This window comes from Equus caballus, chromosome 2, assembly GCF_041296265.1.
Source record: "Equus caballus isolate H_3958 breed thoroughbred chromosome 2, TB-T2T, whole genome shotgun sequence".
NCBI classification, from domain to species: Eukaryota; Metazoa; Chordata; class Mammalia; order Perissodactyla; family Equidae; genus Equus; species Equus caballus.
The window spans coordinates 34,836,801-34,859,041 of NC_091685.1; the positions used below are offsets into that span (position 1 = coordinate 34,836,801).

Here is a 22,241-nt window from a genome sequence, read left to right on the forward strand (position 1 = left end):
TGTGTGTTAAGACGTTTACCTGTGCTGGGCTGTCTTGAAGATTTGTTCCAGATAGTTGGTAATTAAGCTGTCGTGTTGGGAGGACATGGCTGTCCTGACGATCTGCCAGCTTTCCTCCCCTCATTGCTTTAGTACCCAGCCCTTGCTTTTGGTTCATCCTCTGTGATCCTTTTGTTCTAGGATCAGGCCTTGCTGAGCAAAGCTGTGCAGTGTCTCAACACATCCAGCAAAGAAGGCAAGGATTTGGACCCCGAGGTCTTCCAGAGGCTGGTGATCACAGCTCGCTCTATTGCCATCATGCGCCCTAACAACCTTGTCCACTTTACGGAGTCAAAGCTGCCCCAGATGGAAACAGGTGAACTTGGCCTATGTGGCCGTGGTCCTGAAATCTGCTTAATATACCTTCTCACCCTCTCGTCCTCTTACTGTTCTCACTGGCCTCTGACTGACTTCTTGCTCCGAGACAGGGATTTTACTCTCTTTTCTTTGTGCCTTGTAGGGCTTTTGACATTAGGATTGTACCTCTTTGAGTAATTACCCTTTCCAGTGCTTACCCCTTAGATTATTCTTGCATTTATTTAGTGCTCTGGACATCAGATATAATCTGTCTCTGACGTTACTACCTCGTCTAATCTTCAGGGTCAAGTTAAGGTCGGGCCCTGGTTGCTTTAAAGTAATGGGGTCACAGCCTTTGCTTTCAGGCTGTTCTTTCACCGCTATTTGATGAATGTGGGTAGAGTCTGGAGCAGGGCTCGATTGTGTTTTCTTCCTCTCTCCTCGTGTTGGGGGTCATCGAACTTGCTTTGCCTTTGTCAAATACAGCTTAGTGATGCCTCTGCAGTTCTGTTATTTACATGCTCCCAAAATGCTGTCATCATCATGTTACTCCTTCTATTATTTTAATCTAGGAATCATTCTAGAAAGTCTCAGGTGTTCCCCTAGCTTTTAGAAGTTGAACAGCTGGGCCTGAGATCTCTGAATCTGCTGTGAAGACCCTGAATGCTCCCCCTGCTACTTAACTCTAACATACGATGTTTTCTGTGATATTCCTTCCCAGACTGTTTTCTTCCTAGATGTGCCTGCTGGAGTCTAGGGATAGTTGGCATATTGATTGGGGCCCCACTTGAAACTCCCTCCCCAGGCAAGCTTCCTTGACCTGAGTTAACCTTAAAACAAATTAAATTTCCATCTCAGATTTACCGTCGTTAATAATTTTTCTTCTCCTGATTAGAAGGAGTGGATGAGGGGAGAGAACCTCAGAAGCAGTTGGAAGGAGACTGCTGTAGTTTCATCACCCAGCTGGTGAACCACTTCTGGAAACTCCATGCATCCAAACCCAAGAACGCCTTCTTGGCACCCGCCTGCCTGCCAGGTATCGTGTTAAAAGGGATACTTGAATCTTGATAGAGAGCGAAGCCTGATGTAAGTTGTCTTTGAACAGATCAAACCCCTAGCTTTTATTAGCCTTATCATCCATTTATTCCGGAAATAATAGTTAGGAAATAGAAGTCTGTGAGATCAGTGCATTGTTCCTGATACAGGAATTTAGCCGTGTGGCAGAGAAGTGGGATTTTCTTCTCTCTCTTCATGTCGGGTTGAATTTTTCACATGTAAAGAGACACTGTGTGTGTGTGTCTGTGTGTGTGCGCGCGTCTTAGTGATATTTGACTTGTTTTAAAAAAATCTTTGAAAGCCTGATTCAAAGCCAATTCAAAAGATAAAAGTTAAGTATCAGCCTTGAGAATTATTTTATTTCTAAGCTGCCGCTGCCTTTGGTATCTAACTAACTTCGCACACTATCCGAAGTTTAGATGGAAGAGTAAGCATCTGAATAGCAATCTAGAAAAGTAGAACGACCCTGGTGCTCATTAGGTTTGGAGGTTGCTTGAGCAGTAAACTTAAAAGGCACGTCAAGGTCATGTGTTTTATTTATTTTGCTACGTGTGTACTTGTGATTTTTTTGGTTAGCATGACCTTTATGAGGGGATAGGAATTTGTGCTTTTGTCTTAGGCTCTCAAGTAGTTAGGATTTTCTTCCACCGTATTTTTCTCCCCTTCAGGCCTAACTCATATTGAAGCTACCGTCAATGCTCTGGTGGACATTATCCATGGCTACTGTACCTGTGAGCTGGACTGTATTAATACAGCATCCAAGATCTACATGCAGATGCTGCTATGTCCTGTATGTATCATTACAGCCCCAGATATCCCTTGTCAGTCTGAGAATGTCTAGAAATTTTTTTATAAGTTTGCTAACTAATTAAATAAAACAAACGAAGATAATGGGAATTAAGAGTTTTGAGTATCAGTAAGAGCTTTAAGATCTTACTCATTTCATGGAAAAGAAAGGTTTGAAAAAGGGATGGGCTTGGTTCTTCTTGTTCAGTGCTGAATCCCCAGGGAATATACTAGTGGTTGCTACATGGTGCTGAGTAAGTACTAATTAAATGAACACATGAATGAACATCATGAAGATCTATTTCCATTGACTCTGTCATAGAAGCTAAGTGTTAGAAGTACTGATTTTAGCACAGAGCTAAGATGAGCCTGATTATAAGCCAGAACCCAGTTGTAGAGAGCCAAAGTGACTTCAGGAGCAAATGACCTGCCAGTCTATTACTGGGAACTGAGAGACAGGAATGTAGCGAATGGGTCTTACATATACCAGGTCAGGAAATGGGATTAACCGTTGAACTTGGTCAGCAGGGTTGCAGGTGAGAGTAGGTAGATACTCCAGATCCATGTAAGTGATTGGCCAAAAAAGGAAGTGCTTTATAGACAGTTTCATGAATGATATAAAACCTAAGCATGACAGTCTCCTTTCCAACCTCAGGATCCTGCCGTGAGCTTCTCTTGTAAACAAGCTCTAATTCGAGTCCTAAGGCCCAGGAACAAGCGGAGACACGTGACATTGCCCTCCTCCCCTCGAAGCAACACTCCAATGGGTAATGTGAAGTCTGGGGTTAGGCTTGTGCACATGTGGTGGGGAGAGGAGGATGAGGGGTACAGGGTTAGGCTGTGCTGCTCGTGTTTACCAAGGTCCTGGAGACTTTGTGTACATAGCTCTTGTTTTACCCTACCTTCTCTCCTGAAGACTTTCAGGTGCCATATAAAAATGCATACAGTAAATAGGATGAAAATAAAATCAAGGCCATAGGAAAATAAAGGTACAATAGTAAAACCAAGCCAAGGATGCAAAAAATCCACATCACGAGGTCCTGTGCGGTGATTAGGAGAAGGTCTTATATTTGGCTGAAAGCTTCCTAAGAACCATAGCAAAAATAAAATAAGAACAGTTAACAAGAATCACAGTGGCTAAAGACAAAAAATCAATTTTCAGGAAAAATATACTTTTCCTGGCGTAAAAGCTCTTTGTTAAGGGTCTCTCTTGTTGCCTAAGGGGTAGTATCCACAGCAGACTTACTGACAGTAAGTGATAGCAAATTTCACGAGAGATTTCCCTCATGATACACTTGGACACAAGTCAAGAGGTAACATTTAACAGCCTAGTAAAAGCAATTCTACAAAGTGATATACAATTATACACAGTTATTACATTATGTAACTCTCTGGTTACTTGGTTTGGCTCAGAAGTAAATTCCCAATGAAAGTGACCTACATAATTTAAAATTTTTTATTTGTTCCCACATTTTATAATTAGTACAAAGAAGTATTTGAAATTAACTTACTAATAATTAATTTAATCCAGTATATCAAAAATAATATTTCAACATGTAGTCAATATAAAAAATTATTAGTGAAAAACTCTGCATTCTTTAAAAAATTTTTTGTACTGTCTTAAAAATCAAGTGTGTAGTACATACACACTTCGCGTCTCCATCTGGACTGGCCACATTTTAAGTGCTCAGCAGCCGTGTGTGGCTAATGGCTGCTGTGTGGTACAGCCTAAGTCTAGAGGAATGTATGCAACTTTGTGACCTTCAGACAGTCTTCCTTGAGTATCGTTTATCTTATCTAAGCTTTGATGAGCTAAGCAACAGTTTGTGCACCTTTTCTCTGGTGAGAAGCTAGAATGCAGATAGTTTGTTTCCAATCAAGGCCATATTCACGTACTTTCACAGGCCATCGAGTGGAAGGCAAGGTCTCCATCCTCTTCTGACAATTAGCAGTCTCACCTGGACTTCTACCTTGTTAGAAGAAGAAGGACTTCTACCTTCTCATCACACAGAAGCTGGCCTGGACAGAACCTGTAGTGGTGTCCTCAGCTTCCGGTCGATGATTTTACATTTCAATTCTGGTTCTTCTCATGATGACTATGTAGTATGAAAAAAATCTCACTGACCCAGTTATTTTGGGAAAAAATAGTAAAATAACGCTCTAAGCTGCCGTGACAGATAACCAATAAACATCTTGATTATATTATTTTCCTGTCTTGCCCAGGGTCTCCTGAGAGTTGATGAGAGCTCATGGGGCATACTGGTCTTAGATTTCTCTGCTTTATGGAAATCCCTTTGGAATCCAAGGTTTTTTTTTTTTTTAACCTTCATCAGCTGGAAAAGTCTTTTTCTCAGTGGGGCAAGCTGTCACTGCCAACCCCATCTTCCCAGATCCTGTCAGGTCCAGGAAACGAGAATAAGGCCAGGCACAGCACCCTGGAGTTCACCTCTAAAGCACAGGATGCTAGTTGGTAGCTTGTCTTGGGTTTTTGTTTGCTATGTTGACTTATGCCACATGCCAAAGGAGGAAAGAGCAAGCACCGTCAGGTGACTGGGGTTTCTTTGACTCAGGAGACAAAGATGATGATGACGATGATGATGCAGATGAGAAAATGCAGTCATCAGGGATCCCAAATGGTGGTCACATCCGTCAGGAAAGCCAGGAACAGAGTGAGGTGGACCATGGAGATTTTGAGATGGTGGTGAGTCTCTGGCAGCAGGAGAGGGAGGAGGATCCTCAGAACTCTCCTCTAGCTCTTCTTCAGTGGACTTCCAACAGCTACCATTTACCACGGGACACTGACAGAGCTTTCTCTCTGCAGTCTGAGTCGATGGTCCTGGAGACAGCTGAAAATGTCAACAATGGCAACCCCTCTCCCCTGGAGGCCCTGCTGGCAGGCGCAGAGGGCTTCCCCCCCATGCTGGACATCCCGCCTGATGCAGATGACGAGACCATGGTTGAACTAGCCATTGCCCTGAGCCTGCAGCAGGACCAACAAGGTAGAAGGAAATGCCAGGAACACAGCAGCCCATTGGGCTTGCACAGAAAAGAGGGTTTGGCAGTTACTGATATCTGGCTGACTTAGCTTGTCCCCAGATTTGGGGAGAGGTTGATCTGGGTGAGAGCTGTTCAGAGGTACAGGTGGAGAGTGAGAGAGATTGTGGTGGGATTTTCAGTCTTGGAGCCAATCTCATAGTTTCTGTTAGTTTGGTCTTTTGGATTATTTCCTCCCAAATCTGTTAGATTCCTCCAGCCTGTGTCCTGCCTGAGCTAAAGGAAGCCTTTCACCATCTCTGTGACCAAACTTGGTGGGTGGACAGCAATGGCTGTTGATTAACTTCCTCTAGGCCAAAGGGGGTCACATGCTGGTGAGTTTAGACTCCTGAGGGCAGCAGGTGGCCAAAGCAGCATTGTGGATGGGGTCTGGAGGGGATGTTGTGCTCACTCTCCACTTGTTTCCCAGGCAGCAGCAGCAGTGCCCTGGGCCTGCAGAGCCTGGGGCTGTCCGGCCAGGCACCCAGCTCTTCCTCTCTGGACGCAGGAACCCTCTCTGACACCACAGCATCAGGTAACTGTCCACAGCAAGGAGCACGGCTCAGGGCCCCAGGACCCTCAGGCCTTGTTTCCAGTGCTGTGAGAGTGTAATGGGCAGCTGCTTTGACAGGCCATTCTGGACTTCCTGCTTCTGCCTTTGCTTTAGAAATACAGGTATGGAAGGCATAGTGATGCAGCTCGGCAAAGGTGCTCATGGCTCTGCTTCCCTACACTTTGCATGCTGCCTGGCTTCAGCTAATTCCCCGAGGAAAGGCCAAGAGAGCAGCTTGCAGATTGATCAGCTTTAGGGCTTAAATTGCAGCTCTCAGGGCTTCACCAGAGTTGTAACATTTTAGACAGTATTAAAAGGGAGATAAGAAATAGAGCTTACACCTTTTAACTTTTTTCCTTCATTTGCAAATCAAAGTGAAGCTGCAAGAATCTGAGTTGTGGTTCAGAACAGTCGATGTGGCTAAACGTCAGGGGTCTGTGAGCTTGGGAGACAGGGTTTTTGTGGACAATGCAGATGCCTGATACGTCTTCAGACCTCATTGTCTTTACTTTCGATCTCTTTCCTAATCTGATAAAAAATAAAATACTTTCTGAGTGGAGAGTTGGACCAAATAGAGGAGGATGGCACACCTGAACAATCCACTGGAAAACTAACCCTTGAGTAATTGAAGGGTTGATTTAGAGTTTTTCAGACTGACGCTTTCTTGTATTTGTTTGTTTGTTTTCTTTTGGGAGTTTTACCCTGGATAGATTAAAAAAGGGAGAAATTGGCTGGCCCCTCTCACCTGCTGCCTTGGCTTGTTGCTTTTCATAGGTCTCTTTAGTTGCTCTCATTTCAGGCTTTGAGGTTGCTCTTGTGCTGTGCCAGTTGTGTTCCTCCTGTGCTCTGTAGCTGTCTTGGCTTTCCTCCCCCATGTATCTCATCCAGCATTTTCCTCCTGTCTCAGCTCAGCCCTGATCCTGGATGCTGTGGCTGTCTCTGGGGAATTTCCTTGCTTTATAATTAGCATCTGATGAGGATGGTTAGGAGGTGTGAAATTTCCCAGTGAGTTCCCCTCTAAACCACCTGATTAAAAAAAAACCAAACGATTGATTCAAGAGCTCGTGATAACTGATTTCCTAACAATAAGCACGAATTGACTGATTATAAAATAAATCATTAAAATTGAGAGTTATACTTTGAATGGTAATGGCTAGTTTCCAATCTCAGCAGGTGTCAGTAACACCTACACGATGGTGACCGTGAAGCATTTTAGCTAGAAAACTGAGTGTCCATGTCACGGATTCTTACTGAATCTCTGCACTGTCCTACTTGCACTGTAATGTCATAGCGAAGGAAATGCCCAGTGAACTGGGTTTTCACTTCTGTCTGAGTACTGTTTGCAATGCACCGTGTTCCAGTGTTTGTTCCTGTTAGTGATTAACCGGCAAAGCAAATCTTTCCCTTTCTTCTTTGATGACAGGACATATAGACTGCATTGTGTCCTCTGCACTATGTGGTGTGATGCTTTTGCCCCAAGGAGGGGTTTTTACCTGTAACAGCTCTCGTTACTCTCTCAGCTCCAGCCTCAGACGACGAGGGCAGCACAGCAGCGACTGATGGTTCCACCCTTCGGACCTCTCCTGCTGACCATGGTGGTAGTGTGGGCTCGGAGAGCGGGGGAAGTGCAGTGGACTCAGTGGCTGGCGAGCACAGTGGTAATGTGGCTAGGGGTCCTGATCTCCTTGGGCAGAGGGTGGGGACCTGCCTGGGTCTTGGGATTGGTTTCAGCAAAGGGAAACTTTGAGGACTCATTGAAAGCCTTATGGAATTCATTCAGCCTCACCCCTGGAGTTTCTGATGTTCAGTGATAATAGCTTAAGCTCAGTGAAGTTACTATTGAAAGGTTTTACAGACAGCTTTTAATTTTCTCTTAGTAGAAGAAAGCAGTGACATGCGTAATCCCAAATCATGCTTAATCTAAAACAGTGATGGTATAACCTTGAAATCCATCATACTGTGGTTTTGGTTTTTCTATTGGGGGAAGATTTTTTGGCAATCCTATTAATGATCTGATGTGTTAATATAGCAGGCCATCTTCACAGTGTACTAGCTTATAGGATGGGGCTCTAGAATGAGGAAGCATGACAAAACCATTTTTGTTTGATCTTATAAATTAGTCTGTGGTTAAAAATTGGATATGAAAATTTTCTATGGAGGAGATTAAGAGTAGCTGATAATTTCTAGATTCTCAAATCAGTGTACATTTCCTTTGGAATTTGAGATGGAAATTTATCAGCAGCTGAGATTAAAAGATCATTCTTGTAGGTGGATCTTGTGTTCTGTAGAAGGATGAATGGCTGCCCTGAGAGTCATTCATTTAGGATAGTGCTGTGGGACCAAAATCATGAGTTCAATTCTTAGTTAGCTTCACACAGAAGAAAAAATATCTGAAGGTATCGCTCATCATCTAACTATTGCTGACTTCAGATTCCATTGTGTTTTGGGAATTGATTTGCATTTTTTAAACCATTTCCCCCTAGTATCTGGCCGGAGCAGTGCTTATGGTGATGCCACAGCAGAGGGACATCCGGCTGGACCAGGAAGTGTCAGCTCAAGCACTGGTGCCATCAGCACCACCACTGGACACCAGGAAGGAGATGGCTCCGAGGGAGAAGGAGAAGGGGAAGGAGAAGGAGATGTCCACGCCAGCAACAGGTCAGGACCCAGTTATCCTCGGTCAAGACGCTTTCCTAGAGGATATTTCAGGAACAGAATGATGGATCAGTTGCGGGAGGTAGAGTAGTGATAACAGTATATTTCTTTTGAAATATAAAGGTAGTAAACTCATGAAACAGTTTAAAATCTTAGGAAGTTTTCTAGATTTATCTTCTTTGTCCTAATTAGAATTACATCAAATCAGTTGCAGAGAGAATAGAAAGTGGTTTTTCTGTGAAGGCCTCCCTATACCCCTTAGTAACTATAAAGATAAAAACATGTATCTTCCTTACTCAAGTTTTTCTTGTTTCAGGATTAGCCATAAACTCATTCTATAGCATTCTCTTTATAAATGGCATTGTTCTAGGCTCAACAGTGATTAATTATTAAGTATATACTAGACATAACTCCTTGCTCAGCCTGTTCATAAGGCAACGGAGAAATAAGACAGACACATTTCTAGGCAAATATGTGTTTATGTTTAGACATACCAGTGGTGGGGTGTTTGACAAATTGACAGTAATCAATAAAATCTAATCTATCCCCTCCGGAAACTCTGGTGGAGGTTGGTGGAGGATTGGAGTGAATGTGTTCTCAACCAAAAGGTGACTAGAGAAGTAGAAGAGGAAGAAGAAGAAAAACCCAAGAATACACTTGTGATATAAAGTTTGTTGAATTTGTTGAGGCCCCCAGTTATCACATTAGTGCAGAAATAACAAGTCAGTATTTTGAACTGAGTGATTTCCGTGAGAAGAAAAAGTCACTGGAGCAGCCAGGCGTCAGAGTCCCCTCTGTTCCCTGTGTCCGCCCACCTCCACTGAGCCTCTTGCTTCATCTCTTTGATGAAAGTGACCTCTGGCTCGGTAAACTGATGATGTTTTGATGGAGTTCGTTTTTTAATTTCTTAACTTAGAAGGGTTTTCTACTTAATCTTTTTTTTTTCCCCTTTTCTGTTAATGGGTTTCTAGGTAAATCCATGAATTGAGATAATATGGTCTTTGTGATTTCTGGTTCTTTGAAATTTGTTTTCAAAAATATTTTTAATCTAGTCTACCTTTGCTTTTTAATTGAATCAGTTAAGTTGATGTATAGTTGGTGTTAATTACTGATATATTTAAATCTATGCATACCATTTACTTTGTGCTTCTTAACTTGTTCTGCCCATTTCTGTGTTTATTTTTTATCTTCTTTGTAGCCCTCTTTTGGATTGATTTACTTTTTATTCCTTTTTTCCCTCTCCCCCAACCCTGTAAGTTTGGAAGTTGTTCACTTTGTTTCTAATCTTTTAGTAGTTATACTAATCCTTTCAACATGCATACTTATCCAAAACTAAAGTTAACTAATAGCTGTAACTTCTTTCTGAATATTATCAGGACCTTAGAAGACTTTACTCCTCCTTATCAATTTAAGTTATTATTTTTATGTTTTCATTTTTTTTTTAGGAAGATTAGCCCTGAGCTACCATCTGCTGCCAATCCACCTCTCTTTGGTGAGAAAGACTGGCCCTGAGCTATCATCCGTGCCCATCTTCCTCTGCTTTATATGTGGGACGCCTACCACAGCATGGCTTGCGAAGCGGTGCCATGTCCGCACCTGGGATCTGAACCAACGAACCCTGGGCCACCGAAGTGGAACGTGCAAACTTAACCGCTGGGCCACCGGGCTGGCCCCTGTTTTCATTTTTTTAAAAATGTCTGTATGGGGGGCTGGCTGGCCTGGTGGCGCAATGGTTAAGTTTGCACATTCCGCTTTGGCAGCCCGGGTTTCACTGGTTCAGATCCCAGGTGTGGACATGGCACCGCTTGGCAAGCCATGCTGTGGTTGGCATCCCACATATAAAGCAGAGGAAGATGGGCACGGATGTTGGCTCAGGGCCAGTCTTTCTCACCAAAAAGAGGTGGATTGGCAGCAGATGGTAGCTCAGGACTAATCTTCCTCCAAAAAAAAAAAAAAAAGTCTTTTCAAAGCTTTCAAGATATTTTTACTGTTTTGTACAGTTTCGGTGGTCAGTGTTTGTTAGATTTACCCATATGTTTACCACTTTCTGTGCCCAACATTTCTTTGTGCATCTCAGACCTTCTGTCTAGGATCATTTTCTTTTTGAAGTATGTCATTTAAATTTTCCATCATTAGGGAGGTCCCCTGGTTACAAAATCTCAGATTTTGTGAGTCTGGAAATGTCTTTATTTAGCTCACATTTTGTGAATGTGTTTTTTCTTTTAATTAAGATTATGATAGGGGCTGGCCCCGTGGCCGAGTGGTTAAGTTCGCGCGCTCCGCTGCAGGCGGCCCAGTGTTTCGTCGGTTCGAATCCTGGGCGCGGACATGGCACTGCTCGTCAGACCACGCTGAGGCAGCGTCCCACATGCCACAACTAGAGGAACCCACAACGAAGAATACACAACTATGTACCGGGGGGCTTTGGGGAGAAAAAGGAAAAAATAAAATCTTTAAAAAAAATAAAAAAAAAAAAAAGATTATGATAGTTAACAACCTTGTGAAATTACAGTTGTACGTTATTATTAGTCATGTTGTAGGTACACCACTTCACCCTTAGTGCCCTCCCCCACCCCCCCTTTACCCTGGTAACCACCGATCAGTTCTCTTTGTCTATATGTTAACTACCACCTGTGAGTGGAGTCATACAGAGTTCGTCTTTCTCTGCCTGGCTTATTTCACTCAACATAATACCCTCAAGGTCCATCCATGTTGTTTTGAATGGGACGACTTTGTCCTTTTTTACGGCTGAGTAGTATTCCATTGTGTGTGTATGTGTGTGTGTGTGTGAGTGTGTGTGTGTGTACGTACACACACACACTATATATATATATACACACACACACGCACACATCCCATATCTTCTTTATCCAATCATCAGTTGGTGGGCACTCAGGTTGGTTCCATGACTTGGCTATTGTGAATAATGCTGCGATGAACATAGGGGTGCATGGGACTTTTGGAATTGCTGATTTCAGGTTCTTAGGATAGATACCCAGTAGTGGGATGGCTGGGTCATAAGGTATTTCTATTCTTAACTTTTTGAGGAATCTCCATACTGTTTTCCATAGTGGCTGCACCAGTTTGCATTCCCACCAACAGTGTATGAGGGTTCCTTTTTCTCCACAGCCTCTCCAACATTTGTCACTCTTGGTTTTGGATATTTTTGCCATTCTAACAGGTATAAGGTGATATCTTAGTGTAGTTTTCATTTGCATTTCCCTGATGATTAGTGATGATGAGCATCTTTTCATGTGTCTATTGGCCATCCATATATCTTCTTTGGAGAAATGTCTGTTCATGTCCCCTGCCCATTTTTTGATTGGGTTGTCTGATTTTTGAGCTGTGTGATTTCTTTATATATTATGGAGATTAACCCTTTGTCAGATAAATAACTTGTAAATATTTTTTCCCAATTAGTGGGCTGTTTTTTTGTTTCAATCCTGTTTTCCCCTGCCTTGAAGAAGCTCCTTAGTCTGATGAAGTCCCATTTGTTTATTCTTTCTATTGTTTCCCTCTTCTGAGGGGTTATGGTGTCTGAAAAGATTCTTTTGAAACTGATGTCAAAGAGTGTACTGCCTATATTCTCTTCTAGAAGACTTATTGTTTCAGACCTAATCTTTAGGTCTTTAATCCATTTTGAGTTTATTTTAGTGAATGGTGAAAAAGAATGGTCAATTTTTATTCTTTTACATGTGGCTGTCCAGTTTTCCGAGCTTGTGGTTGTATTTTTGATGGGTATACAATTTTGTATTGGCAGTTTCCCCCCCAGAATTGAAAATGGTATCCATTGTTATTGCCAATAAGATGTCACCTGCTATTATAACTCTTACTCCTTTGAAAATAATGTCCTTATTGCTGCTTTTAAGATCTTTGTTGTTAAATTGTTTTTTGTGGTTTTTCTAGGGTATGCTTATGATGGATTTCTTTGCATTTGTTTTGCTTGAATGTGTTAGTTCTAGAAAATTCTCATCTATTTATCTCATTGGATATTGCTGCTACCTCACTTCCTGTTATTTTTCTTTCTGGGACTCTGCAGATGTTAGACCATTATATTCTCTTCTCCATGTCTCTTAATATGTCTTTTCTTTTGTGTTTTTAAATTTCCCGCGCTTAATTATTTATAGTGTCTTGAGATCTATTTGAGTAGCATCAGAAAAAGTCAAATACATAGGTATAAGTCTGAAGGTTATGTGACTTCTATATTGAAAACTGAGAGAAATTAAAGATCTAAATATATGAAGGGATGTATCATGTTTATGGGTTGAAAGACTCATTGTAAAGATGACAGTTGTCTTCAATTGATATAGGTTCAATATAATCCCAGTCAAAAATCTCAGCTAGTTTTATGTATGTGTCAAAATTGACAAGCTGATACTAAAATTTATTTGGAAGAGTAAGGGTCTAAGATTAGCCAAGACAATATTGAAGAAAACCCCCAAAGATAGAGGACTTTACATGACTGTAGCTTATTATAAAGCTAAAGCTGTGGTAAGTAAAACAGTGGGATATTGGCGTAAGGATAGATAAATAGGTTAATGGAACAGACTAGAGTTTAGAAAGAGATCCACACATACATGGTCACCAGATTAGTGATAAAGATGACTCTTCTGTACAGTGAGGGAAAGGATGGTCTTTTTAATAAATGGCTATGGGTCACTTGGAAATTAATATAGAATAAAATGAATCTTCACCTGATCTTTTACCAAAAAGTTAGTTGAATTATTACTTTAAATGCAAAAGATAACACCTTACAGGTTTTAAAAGACAAAATATCTTCATATTGGGGTTGGCAAAGATTTCTTAAATAAGACACAAAAATTGCTAACCAAAAGGAAAAAATGTATAAACTGGACTATATCCTTAGCAGCTTTTCTTTTTTCCCTCCCTTCTTCTCAATGTCAAGATTTGAATAAGCTAGTTTTTCTTGTAGGCTTCTGAGTGGAGTGGTGTGGGGGGGAAGTGGTGTATTTCTATTTACTTTTAAACTGAGGTTGTAGCCTTCTCTGGTTCTTCTATGAGGTTCTTATAGAAGACTCTACCCACTCAGGGCAGATAGTGGCCATTTTTTCCTATTCCAGATGCCCTTTGAAGGTCTCAGCAACCAGATGCTCAGGTTGCTTTCAGAGCATCATGGCCTTAAGTTTTCAAATGCCCTAAAATCAGTCTCAGGGCTCTGCTTACCCCTCTGGATTTCTATCTTCATTCGGTCTCTTGCCTAATAATTAATTGCTGGTGATCTCATTATTGCTTTTGTTTTGGCCTTGTATTCAATGTATTTAACCTTGTATTCTTTCTAAATTCACTTAAATCCTCATTATAGATTTTGATAATTAGGTTCTAATTATAGATTCTGCATGCACAGTCTTGCCACCTGCAAATAATGACAGTTTAACTTTTTTCTCTCCAATCTTTATACCTTTTAATTGCCTTTCTTGCCTTATTGCATTGGCTGGGACCTCTAGTACAGTGTTGAAAGATGTGGTGACAGTGGACATCCTTATCTCGTTTCTCAACAGGAAGAAGTTTAATATTTTACCATTAAGTATGATGTTCACTGAAGTCTATGGATATTCTTTTATCAAATTAATGAAATTTTCTTTCTGGTTTGCTGGGAGATTTTTATCTTAAATGGGTTTTGAAGTTTTCTAGTTTTTGTTGTACCTATTGAGTTGATTTATGTGTGTTTCCTTTATTCTGTTTAAGATTGTAAATTACATTAATTGATTTTTTTCATTATTAAAGCAACCTTGTGGGGACACTTGATTGTGATATTTTATCCTTTGTACCACTGGACTTGATTTGCTAATATTTTATTGAGGCGTGTGATTTTTCTTCTTTGAAATGTCTTTGTCAGGTATTGATATTTATGTTATTCTTGCCTCATAATGTGAGGACATGTTTTGTTTTTATTTTCTAGAAGAGTTTGTGTAAGACTGGTATTATTTCATCTTTAAATTCTTGGAAAAATTTAGCAGTGAGGTCATCTGGGTCTGGACTTTCTTTAAGGGAAGACTTTAAGTTATAGATTCGTTCTTTAAATGATATAGAATTATTTTTATTTCTTCATGTGTCAGTTTTGATGTGTTGTGCTTTTCAAGGAATTTGTTCATTTTAGTTAAGTTATCAACTTCACTGGCATAAAGTTGTTCATAATGTATTAATCGTCTGTTTAATGTCTTTAGGATCTGTAGTGATGTACCTTTTCCATTTCTAATATTGGTAACTTATGTTTTTGTTTTTCAAAAGTCAATCTTGGCTAGGAGTTATCAACTTTATTTACCAAGAACCAACTTTTCTCTGTTGTATGTGTTTCTATTTTATTTCCACTCTTTATTATTTCCTTTCTATACTTACTGACTTTTTTTAGTACTTTATTTTTCTGGGTTTAATTTTCTGTTCTTCATAAATTTCTGTTCTTCTAGCTTCATAAGATGGAAGCTTAAATCATTGATTTTAAATCTTTCTTTTTATATGCATATTTGGAGCTGTAAATTTCTCTCTAAAATTCCCTTTAAAGCTTGCTTTGGCTGGAGCCCACATATTTTGGTATATTGCGTTTTCATTGCTGTTCAGTTCAAAATGTTTTCTAAATTCTGTTGTAATTTAGTCTTTGGCCCATGGGATATTTAGAAGTATATTGCTAAATTTTCAAACATTTGGGAATTTTCTAATTATTTCTTTGTTATTGATTTATAGTTTAATTTGCTATGGTTGGGCAACATACTATGATTTCAATCCTTTGAAATTTCTCGAGACTCATCATTGCTTCTAAAATGATGTTATATGTTTTTAGGATTTTCAGTTGTTTTTAGCAAGAGGGTCAATTTAGGTAACCTAACCATATTGATAATGAAAGTCTCTAAAGTGGTTTTAAATTACCTTTTTTTTTCCAGAAACAGGTTAATTAAACAATTGTTAAGTGAGTTGTTTTAAATAATATAATAACTGATTTTTTTTTTACTTTTAAGTCGCAAAAAAAGGAAATTGCAGTTTTTGGTATAGTGTTTAATTTTTTTGTTAGGTTTCAAGAGTACTATCTGAGAATTTGAAAAGCCAATAATCTGGCATGATCTTGGTTCAGGTCCAGACTCCACTCATTGTGTTGACTTTGTGCTTTGTGTGTGTGTATTCACATGCATGTTCTCCAAATCTGAAGACTTTAATCCATCTCAAAGCTTGTTATGTTTTATCCTAAAAGCATCACACTGCTGCTGTCATCTCATCTTTCCTTACTTGTACTTGTCCATTTCTGAGCAATTCTTACTCATTTGTAGTCCGTCCGTAGCTTGCCTAAGTATTCCTGGATGCACATGTGGGCCTTTATGTGTTACTGTATTCTGAAGGACATTTTTAGCTCATTCCTTCTAGTTCTTTGTAGAATGATAATCATTTATTATTCAAGTTAGACTCTGTACTTTCATTCAAACTTTGTTTTGAAAATATTCTGGATACCTGCTAGGTATCAAGAAATACATGAAAATCATATATTTCAAGAAAACATATAGGCATATGGTTTCTTACACACAGTCCGTAAAGTAAAATGAAGCAAGAATGGTTTACTGTCTGTGAGAGTTAATCCATTAATTCATTCAGCAAATGCCACACGTAGTCTGTGTAAAACTGTGTGTTAGGTAAGACTACAAACCAACTTGTCAACAAGACCCTAATTAATTAATTTCCATATTGGTCATCTTGAGTCAGCATATTCACTAGAGATCCAGAGGCACACATTTAATATGGGAGCCCAGTTGTCTATCTGTAGATGAAGAAGTCTAGGTCATGGCCGTCTGTATGTATGGGAGAATCATGGTTCTAGTTTGGAAAGGGTGGCACAGAAATTGAATTTTACACTAGGAAAAATGATGGACAAGGTGTGAGAGGGTAAAACAGTGACTGGCCTTCCCAAGGACATGGGAAGCATGAGAAAGAAAGGGTTGGGTCACTGTGCAACTGGGTGATGTAGAATTTGTAGATAGAAGAATTCCAGAAAATAATGGCTGGAGGCAGAATAGGGCGATGTGTTAGAAAGAACCGTAAAGTTTATTATTGAAGGTTTGGTTTTGATACTGACAACAAGTAGGACCTGCTTGCTTGAGAAATATTTTAACTTTGCTGTATTAGGCTTTCAGTACCATCAGTTGTATTTTGGAATAGTTTTACTCCTTTTTAACAGAGTGAGATTTCTGCTTCTATGTTGCTGGTACACAAAATAGGCATTTCTTAACATTTTCTTGATGTTAGGATTGTTCTTAAGCAGTAGGCTTATTGTTTACCTTGGTGACAGGAGGAAAGAACTGTATTCAGCTGGTTAGTGTTTGTGCCGTAGCTCATGCTTCATGTGTTTTCTTTGGCCTTTTAGGCTGCACATGGTTCGTCTGATGCTGTTGGAGAGACTGCTACAGACCTTGCCCCAGTTGCGAAATGTTGGAGGTGTCCGGGCCATCCCGTACATGCAGGTATCCCACAGTTTACTTGGGTCCATCACATTATAGTCGGTCCATCCTTATGCAAGCTCACGTCTTTGGCTTTGTTTGATGTTCGGTCATAGAATAATGGAATGCAATTTTGAACTGCAAGTCACAGCCCTTCCTTTTATGGATGAGAAGGCCCGAGGGTCAGAGAATTGAAAAAAAACGTCCGCAGTCATGCAGCTAGTTGTTGATAGTGCCAGGAATAAAGGCCTGCCCCTGAGTGTTGGTCTATGGCGTCTCTCTCAGTGTTAGTATTAGAGTGTGATCTAAGAGCTCTTCTCCCACTAGCTGCCCTCCTCTGGGCAGAATTCTTCTTTAATTCGTAGCTCAGCACACTGCTCCATCTCAAGACAGTTTGGTTGGATATAATGTAGGTTAGTCAGTTAGTTTTGTAAACTTTCTGCAAACATTTTCTGTGGTGCCAAGTGTGGCATGTGCCAAAATTCGACTCTTCTGGCTCTGGACACTTAAACTTTGGATACCCTGGGATTTAGAACCTTTTCATGGATTGTAGTTGTTTGTGATTGACAGGCAGGTGAGGAAGGTTGGGATTTCTTCTGAACCACCCTGTGTTTAGAGTTGTTCTTTAGGGAATTGGCTTTCATGATTTCTCTTTCTCTTGACTTCCAGGTCATTCTGATGCTCACTACAGATCTGGATGGCGAAGATGAGAAAGACAAGGGGGCTCTGGACAACCTGCTTTCCCAGCTTATTGCTGAACTGGGCATGGATAAAAAGGTGAAACTGGAGAGTCATACTGTTTGAGAAGCAGGGGTTGGCTGAGATCACCTTGCAGTTTTTCATTCCTCTTAGAGGAACTTGACAGTTTCAGGTGGTAACGGTCCATTGAGCGCTCTAGTTCTGTTGATTTAATAAAAATATTTTCAGTGCCTGCTTTGGCCCAGGCATGCTTTGAACCTGGGGGTTAATGACAAGACCAACTTCCTGCCCTTGTGGACATTTTGTAGCTACAAGGTGAAAACGTTAAGCGAATTGTTTGTATCTTAATAATGGCTTCCTAAGTGTATCGGGCTCTCGGTAATCCAGGTATGGTCCATGGATACACTGGAGCTTGTTTTTTCTCTGAGTCCATCTGAGGAACATTTTAACACTGATAGGCTTGAGGGAATCTTGTTCAGATGCCTCAAGCTTAAAGTCAGTGTGGGCTTCTGGGCTCTCCTTCCACCTGCAGGATGTCTCCAGGAAGAATGAGCGCAGTGCCCTGAATGAAGTCCATCTAGTGGTCATGAGACTCCTCAGCGTCTTCATGTCCCGGACCAAATCTGGATCCAAGTCTTCCATATGCGAGGTATTTTTGCTGTGAGCTTATGGGTTTGGAGAAAGGTAAGAGGATTGTCTGGTTGGTGCTAGGGCCGAGGGCAGAGGTGATAGTCCTCTGTTAGAATAAGGCCATTGTCACCCAAGAGGGAGTAAGATTCTAAGCTATCACGTCTTCAAGAGTAGAGCCTCTGCCTTTTTCAGAATCCCTTCCAAGCCTTGCTCTTTGCCAACAATCCCTCCAATGGAGGGGTTAAAGGGTTTGGAAGTTCCATTATTGAAAAGCAGGGACTGTTCTGCAAGGTGCAGAGTGGCTAAGAGGATTCCCCTACTGTATGTTGCTATAAGGTATGGTAATAAAGCAGAGAGAAAGCAGTGTGTGCGTGGTGGAAAGGAGATTAACACAAAGCAGAGAAGGTAGGAATGGAGGCTGAACTGCATCCAATCTTAATGAGCTTATGAGCTGTGGGGTTTGCTGGGATTTGCAAGGCTCTCCTAATGGTTTTATTTACAGTAGCTTTTCTCCTACTTTCTTATTCATGTGATCACTCATCCCATCTCCTTTGGAAGCTAGTTCTATGGGAAGAGCCCCTACTGGGAGGATGGGGTTGCTAAGAAGTGCCTATAGAGGAAAGTTTTCTCTCTCCTTCTTGAAATGGGCTTCTTTTCTAGTTTCCCAAGGAAGAAGAGAAAACCCATCCCCTCCAGGGGGAAAGGTTATCTAATCCTTGCCACCTTGGCCTCTGGCACATGTGTGTAGAGAGATTAGAGTTGAGAACTGGTGTTCCTTTGTTTTCTCTTGCCATGCCGTTGTTTAAAAGAGTTGGGGAAATGTTTGAGCCAGTTGGGAAACTTTTAACTCAAGGGACCGACTGACTCACTTCCGTGACACTAATTCTAAGACTGTTGTGTTTCCTACCCCCTAAACCTAGCTGGATTTACAAGCCATTCTTACCTGCTCCCTCCCTGTTTTTTCTCCTCCCTCCCAGTCGTCTTCCCTCATCTCTAGTGCCACAGCGGCAGCCCTGCTGAGCTCTGGGGCTGTGGACTACTGCCTGCACGTGCTCAAATCCCTGCTGGAGTATTGGAAGAGCCAGCAGAATGATGAGGAGCCTGTGGCTACCAGCCAGTTGCTGAAACCACATACTAGTTCATCCCCACCCGACATGAGCCCGTTCTTCCTCCGCCAGTATGTGAAGGTGAGGCCTCTCCCTGGGCAGAGGACCGCTCTGGTCCTTCATCCAGAGCACTCTCCTTTTCGCCCTCAGTGAGTAGAGCTGAAGGAGCTGAGGGCAAGGAGCTACAGGAGGGAGCCTCCGTGGTGGGTTTTACTCTCTCTGCTGTAATACATAACCATTTCTCCCACCCAACCTTCTACTGGAACTCTGATTCCTGCCACTTTGTGAACTGGAGGAATCGAATGAAATCAGACAGTCATGTCCTTTCACATTAAGGTTCTTAGAAAAAAGGTGAGAAAGCACAAGGAAATGTCATCAGTAGTGGGTCATGTCCTCATGTGTGTGTCAGGTTCTGCCCCCTGCTGTCGTAAGAAGTGTTGTAACACGCTAGTTAAGATGGGCTTTCTGATCAGGTGAGTCTGGGAACAAGTCCCTGGGAACAAGTGTTCCCACCTAGCAGCCACAAAGCTTGGAGACGTTTTATCTAACCATGATAAGTCTCAGTTTCTACACCTGCAGAATAAGGATACATAGAGTATCTGCTTTATAGGGTTGTGTTATGAGCATTGAATGAGGTGATGATTGTAAAGCACAATGCCTAGTACATACCAGTGCTCAATGAATGTTAATTATTATCACTTCTACTCCGTTTGAGTGCATGTGGTGGAGCACAGTGGGTTGGCCTGGCTGTACATCTTCCTGTGTATTCAGAACTGCTTTGGACAGTATAGGACTATAATAGGCATAAAATGTAACTCTGATCATGTCCCTCTCTGTTTTATAACTCTTTGGTGGTTTTCCATAACTTTTAGGCCATAAAAGTTCCTTGTGGATTCAGCTATGTAACTGTCTAGCTTTTACCACCTGCACCACCCCTGCATACAGTCCTGCTAATCTGTGCATTTCTCCAGATGTGGCATGTTGCCTTTGTATACGCTGTCCTTCTGAAATTCTTTCCTCTCCCTCCGCATCCCTTCCTTCCCCCATCTAGTTAATTCCTAATCCTTCTTCAAGACCCAGCTGAAGCATTGGGTCTTTGGGAAAACCTTCCCTAGCACATGTCTGATGGAGATAGCTTTTCACTGGTTTTCTAGAGCACTTTGTGCACATATATTTTATTCCTGTTTACACCCCCAGTGCTTGGCATAGAACCGATAAATAAATGGTGTTTGAAAATATGAGACCAGTTGTGCCCCCGAACTCTTGCAGACTCTTCCTGTGGGACACACGGCTTGCAGGATGTTGTTTCCACTGTCCTCAAACCTCTCAGTCCCCCCCCTCTTTGGGTGCTCTGAACCCAGAATCTCCACTGAGTGCAGTGATCCTGGCCCTCTTGGTTTATTTAAGTATTTCTTGTTACCATGGAAAGTTTGGTTCTAGGGAATGGAATACAGCTCTCAAAGAAGGTCAGAAATCCTTCCCCACTACTGTTTTTTTGATTTTTTTCCCATTCTAACTCTAATTTTTGTGTAAGCAGAGTACAGTCAGCCCAGTGTCAAAAACCACAGAGTGAAATGTTAAGAACTTTTAAGAACAGTGAGCTCTGTCTCCACTGTAACCTTTGCGTGTTGCTCCAGGAGCCTGGGGCCTTGCTGGGTTTGTAAACTAGACTGTCAGTCAGTGATGGCTCCAGCTGTGAAAGGCACTGTTTACCAACTCCAACGTAAGTTATGCCTAGTGAGCAATAAGCCAGCCTTTTTCCTAATGGTGGTTGTGGAAGATTGTCAGTCAGGTTGTCACACAGCTGTTCTTCTCCCAGGGTCATGCTGCTGATGTGTTTGAGGCGTATACTCAGCTTCTAACAGAGATGGTACTGAGGCTTCCATACCAAATCAAGAAGATTGCTGACACCAATTCTCGAATCCCACCTCCTGTCTTTGATCATTCATGGTTTTACTTTCTCTCAGAGGTAAGTGAAGGTCCCAAGCAGCATGCCAGTCAAGGAGAGGACACAGCAGCCATGACTGCCTTTGTGGCCCCCTTTCTTCCTTACCCTCATGCAGCACATCCCCCAGCAGAGTCCTTCCCACCCATTTAGGTCTTGCCTCTGGAGTATACTGTGTGGTGAAACTGTGGAAGGTGTGTATCAAAGCAAGCCATCCTCTGTAGCTTCTGATTCTGTACATGTAACTTCCCCCGTATATGGTGATAATGGGCAAGTTTAATAGTTCAAACTCTGTCTGGAAAGCAGGAAGTATATGAGTTAAATTAACAGAGATTTTAATATAGTGATTTAGTTAAACAGCCATCAAAGAACCAAAAAGGTAAAAAGGGAATGTTGAAGTAACGTAGAGAGTAACTGTAGGAAGTGGCCACCAGCAGCCCTGTGTGCAGAGCAGAGGCTGGTGGCTCTGGGACTTGGCTCTCTGCGGAGGGGCTGCTACTGCTGGTACCTCAGGAGTCTGAGGGATGTGATGCGGCTGGTTCTGAAAGTCCTGAAAGAAGCTGATGATTAGAACCAACTGTAGATGGTTTGTCCCTGAGGAAATGGTGGAGGCTACCAGGGTTCTCCTTCAGGGCTTTCGCTGTGATGGCAGGCAAACAGGAAGGAGCATGTCCTGTCTTTCCCTCCTGCCTTCCAGTGTCCCTCTAGTGCTCCCTATTGGCAGAACCTAAGAGGGAGCCAGCTAGCAAAGAAGCAGTGCAGTTAGCCTAATTCCGGACATCACAGTGCAGGGCAGGGTGGGCTGGGTTTGGAGCCGAAAGACAGTAGCTTGACTGGCACATCAAGAACCCTGGGGAGAAGAATCTGTTAGCAAACCCCAACTGACTGCTTCAGGTTGTACAGAGGTAACAGCCCAGCCTCTTTGCCACCTCTTACCTGAAAGAGATTTCTGAGTATTGTTTTCCTTACAGTTTCACTCTGGGTGGGCCTGAGTGGAGGCCAGCTTC

General features: G+C 41.7%; 1 protein-coding gene across 16 annotated transcripts in view; it reads left to right on the forward strand.

Annotated features, from left to right (window-relative positions):
• The window catches only part of UBR4 (ubiquitin protein ligase E3 component n-recognin 4), a 127,647-nt gene that overhangs the window by 56,636 nt on the left and 48,770 nt on the right, over positions 1-22,241 (forward strand). For 2 of the 16 annotated variants that reach the window (XM_070260831.1, XM_070260833.1), the window contains 15 exons: positions 181-355; positions 1,058-1,141; positions 1,232-1,372; positions 2,061-2,182; positions 2,834-2,945; positions 4,749-4,879; positions 5,000-5,177; positions 5,642-5,746; positions 7,285-7,422; positions 8,248-8,422; positions 16,782-16,878; positions 17,524-17,631; positions 18,086-18,202; positions 19,161-19,370; positions 21,109-21,258. In XM_070260831.1, coding sequence (XP_070116932.1) covers positions 181-355; positions 1,058-1,141; positions 1,232-1,372; positions 2,061-2,182; positions 2,834-2,945; positions 4,749-4,879; positions 5,000-5,177; positions 5,642-5,746; positions 7,285-7,422; positions 8,248-8,422; positions 16,782-16,878; positions 17,524-17,631; positions 18,086-18,202; positions 19,161-19,370; positions 21,109-21,258 — 2,043 coding nt within the window. The remainder of the gene's footprint in view (positions 1-180; positions 356-1,057; positions 1,142-1,231; positions 1,373-2,060; positions 2,183-2,833; positions 2,946-4,748; positions 4,880-4,999; positions 5,178-5,641; positions 5,747-7,284; positions 7,423-8,247; positions 8,423-16,781; positions 16,879-17,523; positions 17,632-18,085; positions 18,203-19,160; positions 19,371-21,108; positions 21,259-22,241) is intronic. The other 14 variants (XM_070260832.1, XM_070260834.1, XM_070260835.1 and 11 more) reach the window with 8 other exon arrangements.